The following is a 19,414-nucleotide window of genomic DNA, read 5'->3' as shown; positions in this document are numbered from 1 at the left end:
GCGGGTGACTTGGAACTGGGCACAGGTCCCCAGTCTGCTCTGCTTCCTGAACCCTGCTAATGCCATTTCTACAAGAACCGATTAGAACTCAGAGCAGTTGGGGTGGGGTTGGATATGAAGCTCTCTTCATCTGGTTTGAATTATTATGAAATCGGGGTTATGTTGATATTTTTCATGCTACATCCCGGAGGAGAGTGATTATTTTCTTTTATTCATTTATTTTCTGTGTCTATCAGCTTCAGCAACTAAATCCCCCTCAGCATAACCTTCCGGATCTTCCCAGAATTGCACAGGATGAGAAGGCTTTACTGTGTCCTAAGCGAGTCTGCCCAGTAGGGTGGGTCAGGCGGCCCCACAGGCAGAAGGGTGCTTCCAAGGTCTTTGTCTTTGGGGCTATTTTGTCCATAAACTTTTGGTGTCCCCAGGGAAAACACGTTTCTCCGATGCCCCCATCCACAAGCCTACATGGACTCTTTCACAAATGGAAAGCATCTGCAGCCAAATAAAAGCAAGCTGTGTCTTCCAGGGCTGTGGCCACCGTGTTTCTCTCCCACTGGTCTGACACTAACACACTGTGTGAAATGGCAGAGGAACGTGCCATTCATTCGTGGACGAACCTAGCTCTACTCTACTCTCACTGTTCCTTCCCTCCCCCTGGCTTCTTCCAAAGACCTGGCTTAGAATTTCTGTGCTGCTGAGGGGCAGGCAAGATGGCTGGGTCACACGGAATGACTGTGAGATCACCACAATCACCGGTGTCTCATTACTGTCACTCAGAGGAGGAGGTGAGTCAGGGGGGTGAGGAGAGGAAGGTCCTACATCTAGAAGGATGGCCACATCTCCCAACAAATCTTGTCTGCCGGGAGGAAGGTACTGACAAGATTAGCAAAGCGTCAAGGACCTAACACATAGAAAATGTTCAGCTGGTAAACCCTCTTCCTCCCACCCCGGGGTTTAAAACTTGACCTTCTCGGGGCGCCTGGGTGGCTCAGTTGATTAAGTGTCTGACTTTGGCTCATGTCATGATCTCACAGTTCGTGGGTTCGAGCCCCGCATCAGACTCTGTGCTGACAGCTCAGAGCTTGCAGCCTGATTCAGATTCTGTGTCTCCCTGTCTCCTTCTCTCTGACCCTCCCCTGCTCACACTGTCTCTCTCTCTCTCTCTCAAAAATAAACAAAACATTAAAAAAATTAAATTAAAAAAAACTTGACCTTCTAAAGTATTAGCTAAGAAACCCAGCATATTCCCAGGCACAAACACACGTGGACACATTTACGATGCCAGCACTGGGAGATGAGGCAATCTGGAGAGCAGGTGAGTTCAGGCAGGTGGGTCCATCCCATTAAGTAAATACACAAATTAAAAGTAATGGGTACTTGTTGGGATGAGCACTTTGTAAGTGATGAACCACTGGAATCTACCCCCAAAATCCAAGAGTACACTTTACACACTGTATGTTAACCAATTTGACAATAAATCATATTTTTTTAAAAAAAGTGATGGGTAAAGTGAACACCTAACAACATGGATGGATCTTAACAACATGAGACTTAATTTTAAAAAATCAATAAACAGAACAAGAAATATAGTAAGATCATTTGTATAAATTGAAAATACATGCATAAAATTTATTTATGGTAATAGAAGTTAGAGTAGTGGTTCCCTTGGGGTGCAAGGTGGGGCAGTAATTGGGAGGAGAATGGGAGAGGCTTCTGGGTGCTGGAAGTCTTCTGTACCTTTACCTACATGGTGGCTATAAGTATAGACATATGTAAGGTCCGTTGAGCAAAACATTTAAGATTTATATGTGTGTATCACACAAAGCAATAATACATATTTTGCAAATAATACAAACAAAATGATTAATACATTTGTATGTTGCTCAATGGAGTCGAAGGGAAGGGGAATGGAGTAGGTGGTAAAAGGGAATGAATGGCTAGAAGGACGGAGGGATGGGTGGGTTGATTAAGGGAAAGATACACGGATGGATGCATGGATGGATGGATGGATGGATATATGGAAAGTAGGATTGATAGAGAGATAAAGGGATGAATGGATGGTGGGTGGACGGATGGGTGGATGGACGGGTGGACAGATAGATGGATGGATGGATGGATGAGTGGACGGGTGGGTGGGTGGATGGACGGATGGATGGATGGATGGTGGATGGGTGGATGAATGGGTGGATGGGTGGATGGATGAACTGACAGATAAAGCTAGCTGGTGGGAAGGTGTAATGTTACCTTTCTTAACCCAGCACAGTAGACACAAGTAGCAGACATGAGAAGCTGGCTCCAGCTAGCTTAAGCATTGAAGAGATTGGTCAGAAGGACGTGGGTTAGCTCACAGACCTGGGGGATCGGGCTCAGGATGCAGGCCAGCCCAAAGGGAGCTGAGAAGCTGCAGAGAGCGTGCCACAGAGACAGCCTGGATGCAGGGTCTGAAGCAGGCAGTCTCTAACGGTCCTGAAGACTTGGTGTGTTTCCGTCAAGACTCAGAGTCCCCGGCTGAGAACATATGGTTGGTCAAGTGAGCGCACGTGCCGGAGCCAGAGTCACATGGGGTGGGGAAAAGGAGCTAGCATCTCCATTGCCATTTGGCTCCTGACGTGATGGGGATTCCCGCACAGGGAATGGCTGTTCCCGTTTGAGGCACCCACTCCTGTCTCACTGCTCTGACAGTGGAGGGGTGGGGAGGGGAGAAGAGCAGTTCTGTGGGTTCAGGCCACGAAGCCAGTTCTGACCGGCAAGACCGAGGGCTCTCGTGGGATATTAAGGTCTGAGCAAGCGGCAGCCAGGAGCAAAACCAAGGGATGACAAGGGCACAGGGCGGTTCCGAGTGTGCGCCGCCATCCGAGACTGTCAAATGTAGGATGACCAACTGAGCTGCTGTGCGCAGGACGGAGGGGGAATCTGGACTCTGGGCTTTCGGCTCTCCATGGGGAAAGCCCCTGGACACATTGGTCCCCACGGCAAATGGCCCCATCCAGTTGGGCCTGGGAGACCAGGGCTCAGAGAAGGCTCAGGCTGGACCAGTCCCCAAGGCGGGGCCTGCACCTCTTGGTTCTGGAAAGCGAGTTCTGAAAAGTTTCAGAATACAATAAAAAAAATGTTGACTGTTACTGACTCCCCCCCACCCCCAACACACACACACAGGCACTTTGATAGGATCTAGGGTGTTTATCCATGACTCGGGGCCTGACAGTAATGAAGTAAAATCCCTGTGCTATCCTGCCAGTTCCACCCAGGGCAAAATCCCCATTCCGCGCAGCTATCAAAGTTAAATCCGTGCGGTATATGACAGGGCCTCGTAAATTGTAAAGCATTATGCAAATGTAATAAGATATTATTATTATCCTGGGTTGTGAGGGTCCCTTGTGGTATCGATGATTTTTTATATGACAAAGATCTATGCTTTTTCTGTGCTGAATTAATAATTCACTTATGCTAATAAAACAAAGAAATCTAGTTGCCAGTGTCTCAAAAACAATCATATTTCTTTCCATGAATTCTAATGTGGCTGGTTTTTTCACCTCATCTTTTTTTTTAACTGGCAAATGGAAACAGGTGAGTTGCAAAATCTTTGGGGTATTTGGAGCCAAAAAGAATAAACGGTCTGTGGATTTAAAGAAAAAGCAAAAATGGAGGGGATGAGAAACATTCCTCTGTGTGTGCTGAGCCTCAGAGCGTCCCCGGCTCTTCAGCTGGGATCAACGACTCATGCTTTTTGGTCCAAGCGTGAGAGACCTGAGCTGATGTGACATTTTTTTGCCCCTGCCCTTAAATGTATCTGCCTCGTTAGTCCAGCGCAAATGTGTGTGGTGGCTCAGCCCCACCACCAGGTAAACCACGGCGGGAGCGAAAAGCTTTGCCCATGATCAGACAGACTCTTCCTTTGGGAGCAACTTCCGGTCCCTAGAGATGTTCTAGAAAGGATTTGGGTGTTTCAGGGATGGTCAGAATCTTACTGCTCCCCAAAGCCTCACATTTGGATTCCAACAGCCTCCCTCTGTCCATCCCTCTGAGCGGTGAGGTAAACTGGCCCTTGGGGGGGGGGGGGGGGCGTGGGGTCATCTGCACGACAGAGGCCATCACGCGGCTTGGGAGCTGTCCTAGCGTTCCTGTTGACCTGGAGGGCGCTGTGTCAGGCACTGCTGTCTGCAGTGCGGGGTCCCTGGGGGCAGACAGCTGGGTGTAGATACCAGTTGTGCTGCTTTAATTGTGTGGCCTTGGCCAAGTCCCTTAACCTTTCTGTGCCTCCGTTGCCTCACCTGCAAAATGGGAATGAAAATTGTACTTGCCCTGGAGGGCTGCAGTGAAAATGAAAGGAGTTTCCACAGTGGTGCTCATGGTATGGTCTGGGGGCCCCCAGACCCTTCCAGGGGATTGGACCCTAGTTTGACAACGCAACTCACATTCTGTTAGGAACACACAGGGCAGTTCTCTGGAGACTATGTGTGGCGTGATCTTGTAACAGGCATTAAAAGCGATGTGCAAGGGGTGCCTGGGGGGCTCAGTCAGTTGAGCATCTGACTCTTGATTTCAGCTCAGGTCACGATCTCACGGTCGTGGGATCGAGCCCCATATTGGGCTCTGCACTGAGCGTGGAGCCTGCTTGAGATTCTCTCTCTCTCTCTCTCTCTCTCTCTCTCTCTCTCTCTCTCTCTGTCTCCTTCCCTCTCTGCCCCTCCTCTGCTTGTGCTCTCTCTCTCAAAATAAATAAATACACATTAAAAAAAGAGAGAGATGAGCAAAAATGCAAAAACAATGCCCCCCTTTCCCCTAAATACTCTGAAAAGTGTCGCTGGTTTCCATTAAAAACTACATAATGGGTTTTATTATTGTTATTTTAAAATGAGTTAATAAATAATTCTTCACGTGTCCACTGTTAATTTATCACAGAACAAATACTGACTGGTGCTGTGTAATAGGGATCTTGGAACAAAAGCTCTGAAGATTCTCCAACATTGTTAAGGCTGTCGAGGAGTCCCGAGCCAGAGCTGCTAATACCCGCGAGGTGCTCATCTAGCGTAACCAGTCTGAGTGGTTCTTCTTACTGTCCCCTCTTGATAGAAGGGGAAACTGAGGCACGGGGGAGCCTCCAAGCCAGACAGGGTCAGAGCAAAGGCAGACTCTAGCCCAGGTTTGTCTGAGTCCAAAGCCAGACGTTGAGTGTATTCTCATGCAGTTTTCGGTGTTACCTAGTGAGTAGTTGACAGGGACTCTGCACGTAGTAGGCACCCTGGAAGGGCGCAGCGGACGAACGAATCCATGAGCCAGACTCCCAGCTTACACAGTATAATGAAACACATCTTGCTTGGAGCCCACCGCATGCCAGCCGTGTCGTAGGGCTAACACACGCTTCCCCAGGGCAGGGACAAGCCTGTCTTGATCTGAGTCTCCAATGTCCCACACAAGCGCAGGTGAATGTTGGGGTGGGGGGGTCTATTCTCCATGGAAGGAAAAGACTTTCTTGTTACCAGAAACTAGCATCCATACTAATAATCAACCCCGCCACAAAAACCTTGTCTTTTGTTTGAACACCAGAGGAAAACTGGTACTCGCTAAAGAATTCATAGTCATTCTGAAAAGCCTTCCTGCGTGTCCCTCATTTCATCTCGACATTAGTGAACTCTTGAAATACTCACTTAGAGTCAAACACAATCTGCCTTTTGTCTTGCTGACTTTCAGGGTAGAAAATGGCTGAATGCATCCAGAGGTACTTCATATTCAAGGCAGATCTGAAATCTATGCAGGCCAGGGCCACTGCAAGGGCTTTGCAGGAAGGAAAAGAAGACGCGCTTCAACAGAGAGCCGACGAGGTGGGGCCCTCGCAGATCGGGACTTTACACCCCCAGCACCCTAATTGCATCGTTTCATGGGGTGGGGCTGTTCTGCTCAAGTGCGCACGCACCTGGCTTGCAGCTCCCCGTCCACATGAATTCCTCTCTCTGGTGCACCAGGTAGTCATTTGAAATTCATATGTATGTAATTGAAAGCTACATTCCCTTCTGCAGCGCAGGAAACCACCAAGCAGTGGCCACAGCGGTGATTAATAATATAGCCCCACCACCCCCAGCCCCTAGGTTTAGGGTGGAAGCCAATTAGATTCCCACCTTTAAGTTCTCTGCTGCTCCGAAGCGTATTATTTCATTCAATCTGTCAGTAATTTCCAACAATCTGGTTATAAAATCAAAGTAAAATTTGTGGGGCTTGTTCCCCCCTCCAGCCTTCCTCCTATAGATTCTTTCTCCCCCAGATGAAATAGTGATGAAATCTACACAATGAGGCTCTGATCCTTGGTCGTGCCCCGTCCTCTGCATGTCCCCGTGTCTGCGGGCTCCTCCTGGCAGAGGGCTGGGACTTCCCCAGCCCTGTTCATGTCCTGTGGCAGACGTGTCCCCCACGAGGAGACTCCAGCTCTACCGTCTCCGCCCCTGGTGCAGATTGACCTGTCACAGCGTGAGGAGCCCGTGATCACCTGTGACACCCCCCACCTGCTGCCCGCACTGGAAAGGGTTTCGGCTTGGGTCGTGGGACACAGCGGCCCGGAATGCCTGGAAGCCACCGGTGCTTTAAGAACTTCAATGTTCTTCGTTCTCCACAGTTTCCTTAATTTAAGACCAACACGCACCTTCTGTTTCCAGGCTCCCGTCCCTGGCGTGTTATCTTCTGACACTCGGAAGTGCTCCCCCACCCCCACCCCCGATGCGCCCCTTGGCAGATGGGGAGCATTTTTGTTGAGTGCCAACGACTCATCTATGCTGACCCAGGAATTGGTTTTTTAATTGGATGATCTCTGGGGAGAGAGCTCCGTCACTAATTGAAAAGGTTAAGCTTTTCAAACTTTAAAACCTGTGTTAANAGGGGGGGGGGGGGGGGGGGGAAGAACCCCGAGAAAGACCACAAATCTTCACGGCCTGTTCTTTCTCAAGCCCCAAGTAGGCTCGTTTTTCAAATGCTTCTGCACTATTCTTAGTAAAGACAGAATGAGGGAGGGAGGGAGAGAGAGAGAGAAAGGGGAGAGAGAGAGAGGGAGAGAGAGAGAGACTCCAAATGTAAGTCCCTTCTGGAATTTTATCGGCTTCCAATTGATCTAGATTCTGTTCCTACATAGGTCCGACTCCGTAAGATACAACAATGGACAGCAGATATCTGGAATCTTCTGGATGTCAGCGCCACCTTTTTCTTTCACCTTTTCAACCAGATGAATGTGAAACTTGCAAGGCGAGTCGGAGCATCTACTCCTTCATTAGAAGATTTATGGACTGTGGTTCTCAACTACTGTGGTTGACTGGCCCTTTAAACACTTCGTTTTACAGCCTAGATTATCCCACGTACTTGGGCTGTTGTGAAAATTACAATGGGCAGGTTCAGTGAGATGACAAACACCTAAATCAGTCCGTCTGGAATTTCGTGCATTTCTGTCTGGCTCTCCCTTGGGCTATGCTGAAAGAAGCCAAATTAATCTTAGGTGCCTCCCATTCTCAAAAACAATACAAACTTGGGGCGCCTGGGGGGCTCAGTCGGTTAAGCATCCATCTTCGGCTCAGGTCATGATCTTACAGTTGGTGAGTTCAAGCCCCGCGTCGGGCTCTGTGCTGACAGCTCGGAGCCTGGAGCTGCTTCGGATCCTGTGTCTCCCTCTCTGTGACCCTCCCCCGCCCGCACTTTTGACTCTCTCTCACTCAAAATAAACAAACATTAAACCAACCTCTAGTTTTCCAGTCCCTGAAGAGCCTTCCTACCTCCCCAAGCACCACACTGTTTAGGGTAAATCACGCTGCTTCACTCGACCCATGGAACCCTCCAGATCCAGCCCTCCCCCCACAGCTTCAGTCCTGCTTCCCTGTGGCCCACAGGCCCCACCTCTCCAGCTCCCAGCCTCCTCCCACGGGGGAAGCACCCCTCACCCCCACATCAGCCTTCCGGGCTCAGGGCCCAAAGCCTCCCTGGCCCTGCTGGCTCCCCCAGATCCCTTCCTCTTTCTCACCTGGCACAGTCCCGTCAGTGTTTGTCACGTTGTAAGTAAATAATGTGTAATGTTTTGTTTAATGACATCTTCTCCACCAGGCTGCGCTGGCCAGATGGCACTTGCTCAGTACATATTTGCTGGATGGGAAGGGAGGGAGGGAGGGGGGACAGCAGTGGGGGCTCACTGGAGTGGGTACTGTGAGGCGCCTCTTAGTCCCCCTCACGAAGGATACGGCCCTGCTGCTGGGAGAGCCGTCTGCCGACAGCGACTTCAGCGGTGGCCCCTCCAAGGCCTGCCTTGGCTACCGAGAGCCGCCTCTCCCAGGGGCACCCCTGCCCCCGCCGGGGCACCCCACCGCTCGGCCGAGGCGGTCCCTGTATCAGAGCTCAGCCCCTCTGTCTGCCCTTCTGGCTGCGCTGCACCGCTCTGCACAGGTGCTGCTCGGCCCGGGGGCCCTGCAAACGGACCCCCAACGCTAAACCCCGTTTCAGGGTCTGCCTCCGCGCAAAGCCAACCTGAGCCTCCCACACACGTCTCCTTGCACATGGAAGCTCTCCAACCCTACAGCGCAGGTTCGGGCGGGAAAACACGAGTGCTTCCCCCAGCCGTGCCTCTAAGCCGAACCATAACGGTTTTGGCAAAAACAAAAAAACAAAAAAAACCCTAGAAGAAACGGCCTTTCTAGAACCACCGCCAGAATCAGCAATGAGGCATCTAGAAGTTTCTTTGCCATGATTGAAAGTTCTTTCGCAAGCAGAGAAGGTCCCAGAAGGCGCAGCCTGGTGCCCGGTGACATACCAAATACCCAAGAAACGTTTGTTGAAACAATGAAAGCTGCTTTTTTTTCCCCTTGTTCTCCGTTTCTCCCCTAAGAATGTAAAAACCAGAAAAAGATAATAAGACTAACACATTCAGCCCCATGCAGTTATCTTCTCCAAATCACTTGTTTTTAGCACAAAAGGGATAACCACTTATGATGTATTTTTCCATTATTTTCTTTGTGCAGGAGGTTTTTAAATTAATTTATTCTCTCTCTCTGCATCAGGTTGTCTTGTAATTGAAGATGTGAAGTGTTTGTCTTCCAAAGGCTTGCTGGTGATGTCTTTTTCGCTGTTAACATCTCCTTTGTCTGCGCCTGTGATCCCTGCCAAATTGCCCACAGAACAGCAACTCAAGTGCATAAATTATGAGACCACATAGGCACTGCTCACATCTCTTTGAGTCGAAACATCTTCGGAGAGAAGTTTGCTTTTTGCAAAGCAAATACAATCAAACCTTGACTAACTGGAACGTGTGGGGAATGGGATAAGTCTGGATAATTTCATTTTCTGGGTAATTTCCGGTTAATCAGAAATTCATCAATATTTTCAACCCTGGATGCAGAGAATCTTTATAAAAGTTATTGTTCTTTCTTTGCACTTTTAGTAAGGCCGGTAGAACATGATGGAAAACTTTCAGGGGCAGAATGTGATCGTGTCATGGCAAGAGCATTGGCGTTTAGGGCAGAAGCCCAGGTGTTAGTCACAGCTCAAAATCCTCCGGTTCTCAGTTGCCCCTAAAAAGAAGAAAGCACAAACCGGCTCATCTTGGTCAAATCTGAAAGCTTCCTGGTGCCCAGACCAGCATTCATCCTCTCACCTTCCTTCTGGCCCTGGGGGTCCAAGGAGCCTGTCTAGAGCCTGGGTGGCATCTGCCCTCCCAGCAAAACCCGAGCGTTCAATCTAGAAATACTTCTCAAATGTCTATTCGAAACTCAAACATCTGTTCACGTGGATCTACCTCCCCATGTCCTGGTTCTTTCTCCTCAAGGTGGAAGGAAAGGTAGAAAAAGCCAGTGAGATTTGCAGTAAACCGGGCTGCAGCCGGCAGCTGGACTACCGTGTGCGGACGGATCCCTGGAGCGCAGATGAGGAAGGGGCGCTGGCCTGGGCCTGGGCCGCGGAGCCCGGGCTCTGCTTCGGGTCAGGTTTCACCACCGGTATGAGGACCAAACTGTCCTCGGGCCTCCTGTGGACCACAGACTCACCTCCTGAGCCCCAGCTCTCACCCACCGTACTAGTGGCTTGGAGGACCGGCTGCCTTTTTGTGGGGCCACCTTGTGCACGGCAGGGTGTTGAAGAGCATTCCTGGCCTCCGCCTACAGAGGCCGGGAGCACCCTTCACCCTGAGCCGTGAAGTCAAAACTGTCTTCAGACACGGTCCGATGCTCCCCCTCCTTTGTCCAACCACCCTCTTTTGAGAACCACTGCCTTTAAGGGTGACCTCTTAACCTTTTCTGAGAAAAAGAACCCAGGACTGAGATCCTCAAGGCCTCAAATGTTTGATGGCTCATGTCAAGCAAATTAGGTCCAAAACAGTGCCCACCTGCTCCTGTGGGATCCGAGAAGCATCCACCCAGAAGTGCTGGGGTACCTGCAAATCGGCGGGTCCACGCAACAGACCCAAGTCCCCAGGCTCCGCTGGAGGGTCTGACCAGCTGACACTAACTAAAGCTACCGAGAAGGTAAGGAAATGTATGAGCACGAGACTCATGAGGTCGCTCCACAGTGCTCCCTGCTTCACATAAGAACTGAGGTTGTTGGGGGAAAGCGGGACAGATCTTACTGACTGCATAGGATTTCTCTCGTTTTACTGAGGACGGTAAAAGAAAAATATGTATTTGCATTAAGTGTTTTGAATCAGGGCACAATAGCTTCTCGTGCTCCTTCGCTTTCTTAGCCCTCAGCACCATCTGACGTTACATTGTTTACCTATTTGTCTGTCTGATGGGTTCATCAACTGACATCCTGTCTGCCCAACTAAAAGCTCCATGGACCACAGTCCTGTATCCTCCCGTGCCTACTACATACTTAAGCACTCAATAAATGTTGGGTGAACAAAGAAGCTGGAGTAGGTAATGGCAAAGTACTGCTAAATTCTGAAATCAGGGGACAGAAAGTTCTCTATCTGATAATGAGGCAAGGGGCTGGGCCAAATCACTCATCTTAGAATCTTTCTTTTCCTCTCCCTGACGAGCAGTGAGACACTTCATCTGCTTACTTAACAAATGTGCGTTGATATCTGCTAGGGGCCATGCACTGTTCTAGCTACAGAGAACACCACGATGAAGTCACCATGGGCCCTGCTCCAAGGAGATCCCTCCTGGGCTGTATATGTGGCTATCTCGTTTCTTAGCTCACTGAGTTCTTGGACAAGAAGACGATTTTTTGAGTAGGTCCTCGATGTATGACCTCTGCATGTGTGGGACGCACGGGGGACACGGGGAAAGAATCCTCAGAGCAAACGTGTCTGGCTGGAGCACCAGCATATAGAAAACCCAAGCCTGAAGAGCCAGCCTTTCATTTATAATGGCACCGAGAGGCCTCATTTCTGCTGAACTGTACCCTATTTCACACTACGTACACACAGGACAACTAGATCTCCACTGCCGCCAGAGACAGAATTGGGTCACTCTGCCCCAGAGGCCACATGTACAAACCTACAATTTTTTATAGGAATCCATTCACTCATGCAGAAAAACAATTCACTTACTTCTGGGCAGAAATCACCAGACACTTGACCATAAAGGGTGTTGGATTGGCCTCTGGGAGGGAGACTGAAAGCAGATGTCTGTCACAGCTGGAGACCGAGGTCCAAGACGCCACAGAGCCAGTCCTTCTGTGTTCCTGGCCCAAATATCAACAGGCTGCCACCACGCAGGAGACTGGAAAGCTGCTCTCCTTGATCGTTGGCGCAGCCAAAGCCATCTGCTTCAAATCCGAAAGTATGGAAGCAGGTCCTCAAGCAGAACTGATTCGTCCTTGCGGTTCAGCATGAATCCCTAACCGCGCTTTCCCGTATATCATCTGGTACTCACCAACCAACCAGTCGCCCCACCAACCAACCACTAACCACCATGACAAAAAAAAAATGTGTTTATGCCACAAGACATTATGTGACTATCCCTTTGAGACTGGAAAATGGGATAATCCCTTGACTTGGAATGGGAGTTACTCACCTATAAAGTTCGACTGAAGAAACATATGATAAACCTATAATTCCACTTGTGGCCCCAGTTCTACAGGCTTGGAGGGAAAAAAATGGGGAAAGAGCTGTGCTTCATAGGAACTAGAATAACAAAAGTAACTCACAGTGCATGTACCTTTCAGATTCGCTCAGTCCTTCCCCCGGCGTGAGGGGTGTGCCCCTGGTAATATGAAGATGCTATGTAACTGGCACATGGGACAAAAGTTTTTAATAGTTTAACACATATCAGAAAATATACAATACTATCAAATTCAGGCTGAGATTTCACTGATATTATAATTTAGGCCAATAATCACTTCTTAGAGACAGAGATGACAAAGAAGATGGTGTTCATATACACAAGAGAATATTACTCAGCCATAAAAAAGAATGAGATCTTGTCATTTATGATAACATGAATGATCCTAGAGGGCATTAGGCTAAGTGAAGTAAGTCAGACACAGAAAGACAAATACCATATGATTTCGCTTACATATGGAATCTAAAAAACAAAAATAAACAGACACTCTTAAATACAGAAAACAAGCTGGTAGTCACCAGAGAAGAAGTAGGTAAAGGAATGGAAGAAATAAGGGAATGAAGAGGTACAAACTTTCAGTTCTAACATAGTGAGTCACAGACTCACAAAAAGTACGGCATCGGGAATATAGTCAACATTATAATAATGTTGTATGGTGACAGATGGTGACTAACTTAACACTGAGAGCTGTTTAAAATTGTTGAATCGCTATGTTGTACACCTAAAACGAATACAACATTGCAGGTCAACTACATTTCAATAATAAAAAAAAAGTTTAATAATAAAAGCATGTGACAAAAAAGATCGATGATTTAAACAAAAGTATTAAGTAAATGATATACCCATGTATGGACACATATGGCAAAAAGCATGAAGATGGTTCTCAAATGACTGAAGTTTGGAAATGATGGGTTAATTTATTACTGTTGGAGTTGGAGGAGTTAGCATAAAATCTACTCAGATCCATCAATAAGTGTATCTGTGCCTTCCATACTTCCATTCCTACTTTTTCTCCCAATCCCTGGGTCTTCATGGACTTCAAGTGCCTTTTAAGAGGTATAGATGTAGAAGACTAGAACAGTGTTGGTATGTAAAATAAGTCTACTTACTCCTGTGAAGAATACATCAACTATCTTCATAAGAGGTACTGTTTTGACTTAAGAATATTTCCTCGGTGAATGAATCACATTAAATATCCAAGAGACATCCATTCTAAGGGGAAAAGTTGTGGATTATTGCACTGTGGATAGTGCCCTCATGTGGCTTCAAAACTTAGCTACATTTAAGGATTTAAAAACACACTGTTAAGAAGTCTAAAATATGGCAGAACATGACAAATGAGACACGTGGGAAAAGGAAACAGCCCAAGAAAATATGGTAATTTGCCATCACTTAATCCTTTTGTTGAGCGGAATGGGATACCAACATGGCGGGCAAGATGTCTGGTTAACTACTCGGAAATAATCAGATATCGAATTCATACAGGATACTGCCTGTGATCGTTTCAGTTAAAATGTTAACAAATCACACAAGACATTTTTAGTTTCAATTTTATTTTTATCAAAACAAAATAATTTAACCATATAAAGAAGAAGATAAATTTCAACAAACAACCAAGAAGCCAATAGCTTTCCTGATTATGAACAATCAAAAGAGTAGCAAGTTCTGAACAGTTGACTGCATGTAGAAGATTTGGAGTCATCCTCTAGGGCTCCCAGTGACAGAGACTATTTTTCCTGGCTCCTTTTCTTCCAGTGATGAAGCAATATGCTCACATGTTCCTAGACTTCTTGAGATCAAACTGTACATATGCCCACATAAGTACAAAGCATGGGTGAAGAGAACTGTACAGGTGCAAATCTAGCACACAAGATTTTCGGGGTCCTGACACCTATATTTAATGAGTTCTGAAAGACAAAGACATGAAGTTGTGCTTAAATATCAAGAAATGTAGTGTTTCAAAAGCCAAAGAAGTCTCCGTCACAAGAACTATGGGAATCCCAACTGAAGTGAGAACAGATACACCACTTCTGTTTGCTGCAGTTGTAAAAATGTGGCTGCCTCAGAGCCAGGCAGACCGTTTTCTCCTCGCCATATTCAATTATGTCTGGAGAGTTGAGCAGCAGCACATTCCAATAATGATGACAGTTTCCATAACTATGAAAATCTGCTGCACCAGGGAGATTTTGTGCAAGATGCAAATTTCTATGCTGGGGAAAAGATGAATAATGTGATCATTCTAAGTAATGAATGTAAATGCAAGGAAATACTTTTTGGCATAAGGCTGCAAGTCGTTCATCTTTCATGCCAAGAACTGTGGTCACAATGCCTTCTGGCAAAGCTACTCTTCTCAACCGAGCCTGAAAGGAAGGATTTTAGGAAGGGGAGTGTAAGCTGCCCTTAGTGATCCATCATGCTATTGGCAGGGTTTGATCAGAATCTAAAGGCACCCCTCCCCCATCGTTTTTTTTTTTGTTAATCTCTTGGCAATGAACCATAGATTCTCTTGGGTTGTGAGTCAAAAGGATATTAGCTTTATCCAGAATCTCGAAGGTGATGAGTAAGAGGAGGGCATGAGCTGTCCCCCATCACGCCTTACAACAAGGAGGACTCAGGGAGCCTGTTAAACACCAGGTGACTTTAAGAGTCACTTAACAGTACAGGCTGCCAAGGGGGAGGTGAAGCCTTTTTCCCCCATGCGTCTTTAACAAGGGATGTCTGGCCACTTGTAGTGCAGCTGGAGAGGTAAACTTGGTGGTGAGTGTTGAGTATCACGGGGCATGGCACTTGGATACCTTGCCCTGAGAGAACAGCAAAGAATTCAAAGTGCACTTGACTTTAGTCTATGCCAGCATCCCTGGAGTTATTCACTGTGGAAGAAGTTGAGCACCAATTGGCTAAGACCCTTACCCAAAAGTACAATAAAATTAACAGCCCTGGGGGGAGAGAGGAATCCCTGATCTGTAAACTCTAGCTTGCCTTGTTTTTAAAATAAATTTGTTTCCCCTTAACCATTACACAGTATGCATTTGAAGAGTAAAAACTGCAGCAATTATCGATTGATAATATTGAAATTTATCTTCAATAACCAGAACTGGGCTAGAGATCACGGATGTTATCCTCAAAACGTAGCCCTGGAATTGCATTTCTCATTAAGAAAACCCCATAGGAAAGTTAAGACTTATAAAATCAGAGATTATTGGGGCTTTATAAAAGGACTCTTCATGTAAAAAATATTTTAGGATGATTTCCAATATCCAACTCCCCTAGAGTCATTCAAAATACTTTGTTGTTGTTTTTTAAATCCACTGGAATGTAGCTTTTCGCAAAGTCACGCTGATACAAAGTAAGGTGCACCTGTAAACACTGCTACCTGCCAGCTAAATGACCAGCTGACAGGATGGTCTGGCAACCTGCTCACCTTGGTCAGAGGCAGACAGATGGAATCAATGTGCCGCCATATTTGATCTAGGTTGGGATGTGGCCCCCAGCAATGGTGGCTCTTAGAAGGACAGGGCTTCTGTCACCAACTGGAGGTGAGTGCTGTTTTGAAGCTGTGACTTTACTGACTCAGAACAGCAATCCTGTGGATAACTTAGGAGCCGCCAGGGAAGAAAGATCTGGAAGACAGTCCTCTTCCCCTGACCAGTGCCTCCCCAGACAAAGTACTCCATTCAGCCCATACACATGCTGTCTTCCCCTCACACGGCAGTGTTCTGGTTTTGCTTTTAATCTTTGAATTATGAGCCAGATTTGTACACTGGATGATGCACCCCCCAAATCTGGAACTCTGGGGGAAAAAAATCATACGGAGCTTCTCCAAGTTCACGTTCTTCAGGGTGACACTTGGCAGAAGGTATTCATTCTTCAGTTCTTCCCGATCCCCAGTCCCCACCCAGAAGTCTTGTGTGGGGGACCCCTCCCCATGGGGGCCACCTCTGAGCCCCCCAGGTCCCCGGAGGTAAAGGAGAGGGAGCTTGTCTCACAAGGATTAGAGCCTGGAGATGCTTCAAGCTCATCTGGTGTAACTCTCATTCTCAGCTGGAGAAACTGAGGCACAGAGAGGGCACATGTCTTACCCAAGGTTTCCCAGCCCACTGAGGACAAAGTCAGGCCTTCTTTTTTCTCTTCCTCCAAGACTCAGACCTCTCTCCTAGACCTCCTCTCTCATTACGGGGGCACAGGTAATTCAAAAGGTAGGTAATCACCACATCACTTTAGTTTGGTTTAAAAAGTACACGACGGGGCGGCGGGGTTGGGGGGTGGTGGATAGTATACGAAACGAATGCCTGGCATCCTTTCACCTCTCTTCTTATGTTTTTCTTGGCTGGGCTTGAAATCACTTGGAGTTTTATGAGCGCATTGGAAATGACCACAGACATATGCTAAGCCACCAGGGGAAGCTGGTCTTACATTGAAGTTTCCTATGAATAATCCTAAAATTGGAAAAGTCACATGACGATACTTGAAACGACCACCCTCGGCCCCAGGAAAGGACGCGTTAAAGCGTGTCCGCGCGTGTGAACTGAGCTCAGTGCTGCTGCTCTGGATACAGGACGTCACGCGAACATCGTCACGTCGCAGCGAAGCCAAGAGAGCTCTGCTGTAAATTTCAAATTGTACAAAATCACACCAAAAGGAAGTATAAAATTTTATCGAAATGCAGCAGTATAAATCTCGTTAAGTTTTTCCTCTCCCATTTCAGGAGAAGGAGAGGAACACAGTACATCTGAGGCCTCGCTCAGTGAGTCTGCTGCCGTAGATCAGCTATTCAGCTCTGCACAGGGGTGCACTGGCTTGGAATACTGGGGAATTTTATCTGTTCTGTTCTGACTTGCACAATACAGAGGCTGATTTAATTTGACAGCAAAGTAACACCAAGCCCCCAAAATAAAATTACTGAGATGTAAAACAGCGTCAAAACTCCAATTAGTTTTGTATCCTTGAAGCTTCTGGAGGAAATCTAAAAGGCTCCCGTCACGATGAGCAGGCATCAATTTAAGCTGTACAGATTACTAAAATGTACCCCTCTAATTGAAATTGCTCAGAGCACAATATGACAGAAAGAGTCAGAGAAAAATAAGTGAATTTTTCCCCATCAAAAAATGACTCATCCCAGAGCCTGTTCTATTAACTTTTAACACAGTGTTCCTTTGCAAGAGCTAAAAACACCAAGGGTTTCAGAGGCCTCAGCACAAAAGGCACCAGGCCCGAGAGCAATACATGCTTGTGCTGTAGGATCGTAGGTAAGCACTGACCATTTGGGTGACATTTAAAGACAATCAACATTTCACCAGCTCATAGGCATTTTGAGGGATATTTACAACTTCCACTAAGGACGTAAGTTGTTCTAACCAAACTTCAGTTTTTTAATGCATCTGGATTTTGTTTCTAGAAGGAATAAAAACATCCTGATGCCCATGTCATACCCCAGCTCCTCTGCAAGCCACCCCAGAGACCCGAGCGTGCTTACCACCTTTGAAGCAAACCCTCAGCTGACCAATGGAGGAAGCTGGCCGACTTGACTCTATGGGTTCGCTTTTACATAAATGTGGCGACTGTGGCTCTCCTGGGTAGCGCCCTCTGGCCGGATGCGGCAGTGGGGGGCCGATGCGGAGGGTGCAGCTGGGAGTCCAGCACAGACACTGTGTACCAGGCGTTCTCAGACACCAGGCGTTCTTGGACTCCGCTCTGATGCCACCCTGGCCCTGCCTGGTGCGCCGCCAGGGGAGCTGGGGAAGGGGGGCGCAAGTTGGTTGGGGATGTCGTGGAAAGATCCCCCAAATGGCTCTCCTAATGTGGAGGTGCCTGGCGAAATAGAGTTCAGCTGTTCCGCCAGCCCAACAGCGTCTGCCTCTGACCACAGACGTCAGAAGCCTCACATCTCTATCACTAGCCGGTCTTCATCGTCACTGCTTGTGTCGCTGACCTCCACCCGAGTCTGCTTCCTGAGGCCCTCCAGACCCCTCCTCTTGACGGTCTTCGAAGGGGCTTCAGGGCATGGTCTGGACTGCCCTGGCTTAGAAGGAACCACACAATCCTTTAGGGAAGTTAACCCAGAGACTTGACATTTCCCACTGTCAGTTCCTAAAGGAAAAGGCCTGTACTGTCCCCCAGTAGGCAAAAGTGTCTTGTGTTCCCCCTCCTCTTGGTATGGACTGGCCGGAGCTGGTCCCGAGGCCGGTATTTCAGGATGAGTCTTTCCAGTTGACCCCAACAGGAGCAAACCTGAAATTCTCTGCCCACATGAAGGCTTCCCTGGCAGGACTGATGGTGACATGCTCTCGGCTCTCACCTTCTGATCCGGGGAGCCTGGCGTCAGAGCCTCCCCTGCTGCTCTGTGGCCCCGTGGCTCCGCAATGTGGCGTGCCATGGCTGTGTGACCTGCTCTCTCCCCCAGAGCACACATGGCAGCCACCGAGGTAGCACCATCCTGGCGGGGAGAGGTTCCTCTGGACTCGAGGGAAGAAGGCTCTTGAGCATCTGAGAAAACGTATAGTTTCAGAGCTACTTGCTCCTGGGAGGGCGGAGGGCGCATCTCCGGCAATCCCACGCTGGGGCCTCTGCCTCGAGACAGATGGCCGTCGGTAGCCACGGCCACGCACGAGTCGGAGCACAGAGACGGTCCCAACCCAGAGGCGCTGTCCTGCGAGTAGCGGTCACCGGGCCCGCCGGGAGCTGCAGGAGTCTCCTGCAGAAAAACGCAAAGGAAAACAAATGGGGAGGAAAAGGTTAATTGGTACCAAAAACACACACACACACACACACACAAAAAAAAAACCAAAAAAACTTGTGGTCAGAAACGTGGTCCTTAGTGAAACTAGGTCTTGAGTTCTTAATGATTCTTTATGGAGCATCAACCTCAATAGGTGGCTTCTATCAGGTCCCATCGATAAGGAATTGGTGCAGTAACTCAAGTAAAACTTGTTGACACAAAACAGGTCACTGAGATTGCTGTGTTTTTATCTGACTTTGTGAAAAAGAGCACCACTCCATGACTGCCACCCCCCCAGCCCCCGGTTCTGAGCATCCCATTTTACACTACCGCAGCTCACGGCGTAGGTGTGCCATTTCACAGCACCTTGCACTTAGCTGTCTCCAGAGGAGCACTTTTTGAAGGGTGGTCTGGTTTAGCATTTTTGTGCTTTGCAACCCACGGCCCTCCCCACCTTGCCTGGCGGGGAAGGCACGTCACGGTGATGCCCGCAACGTGACAGCCTCTCTACCCTCTTCAAAAGCCTCTTTAGGACTTGCAGTGATCGCCCCGTCCTTGCAGTACACGGCGTCTGGAGGTGTTGGCGTGCCTCGCAGCGGAGCGAGCTCTACCACCCGGGACGCCGGCAACCAGGAAAGGAGAGCCACTCATCGACACGCCCAATGGGCACAGGCAGCTC

The 19,414-nt window shown here is 48.1% G+C and overlaps 1 protein-coding gene across 2 annotated transcripts in view; it reads right to left on the bottom strand.

Annotated features, from left to right (window-relative positions):
* Positions 1-13,605: 13,605 nt before the first annotated feature.
* ZNF831 (zinc finger protein 831) overlaps positions 13,606-19,414 on the bottom strand; it is a 92,978-nt gene continuing 87,169 nt past the window's right edge. The window contains exons 6-7 of one of the 2 annotated variants that reach the window (XR_013333213.1): positions 17,494-18,711; positions 13,606-13,927 (exon numbers count right to left, since the gene is read on the bottom strand). Coding sequence is in view for 1 of the 2 variants with exons in the window: in XM_077756292.1 (XP_077612418.1) it covers positions 17,899-18,711 (813 nt within the window). In the remaining variant the exon portion in view is untranslated. Of the gene's footprint in view, positions 18,712-19,414 lie in introns of both variants that reach the window. The other variant, XM_077756292.1, reaches the window with a different exon arrangement.

Source organism: Crocuta crocuta, unplaced genomic scaffold (assembly GCF_008692635.1).
Source record: "Crocuta crocuta isolate KB4526 unplaced genomic scaffold, BGI_CrCroc_1.0 scaffold123, whole genome shotgun sequence".
NCBI lineage: Eukaryota > Metazoa > Chordata > Mammalia > Carnivora > Hyaenidae > Crocuta > Crocuta crocuta.
Note: the sequence above shows the minus strand (reverse complement) of the source record. Positions and strands in the feature narration are given on the sequence as shown.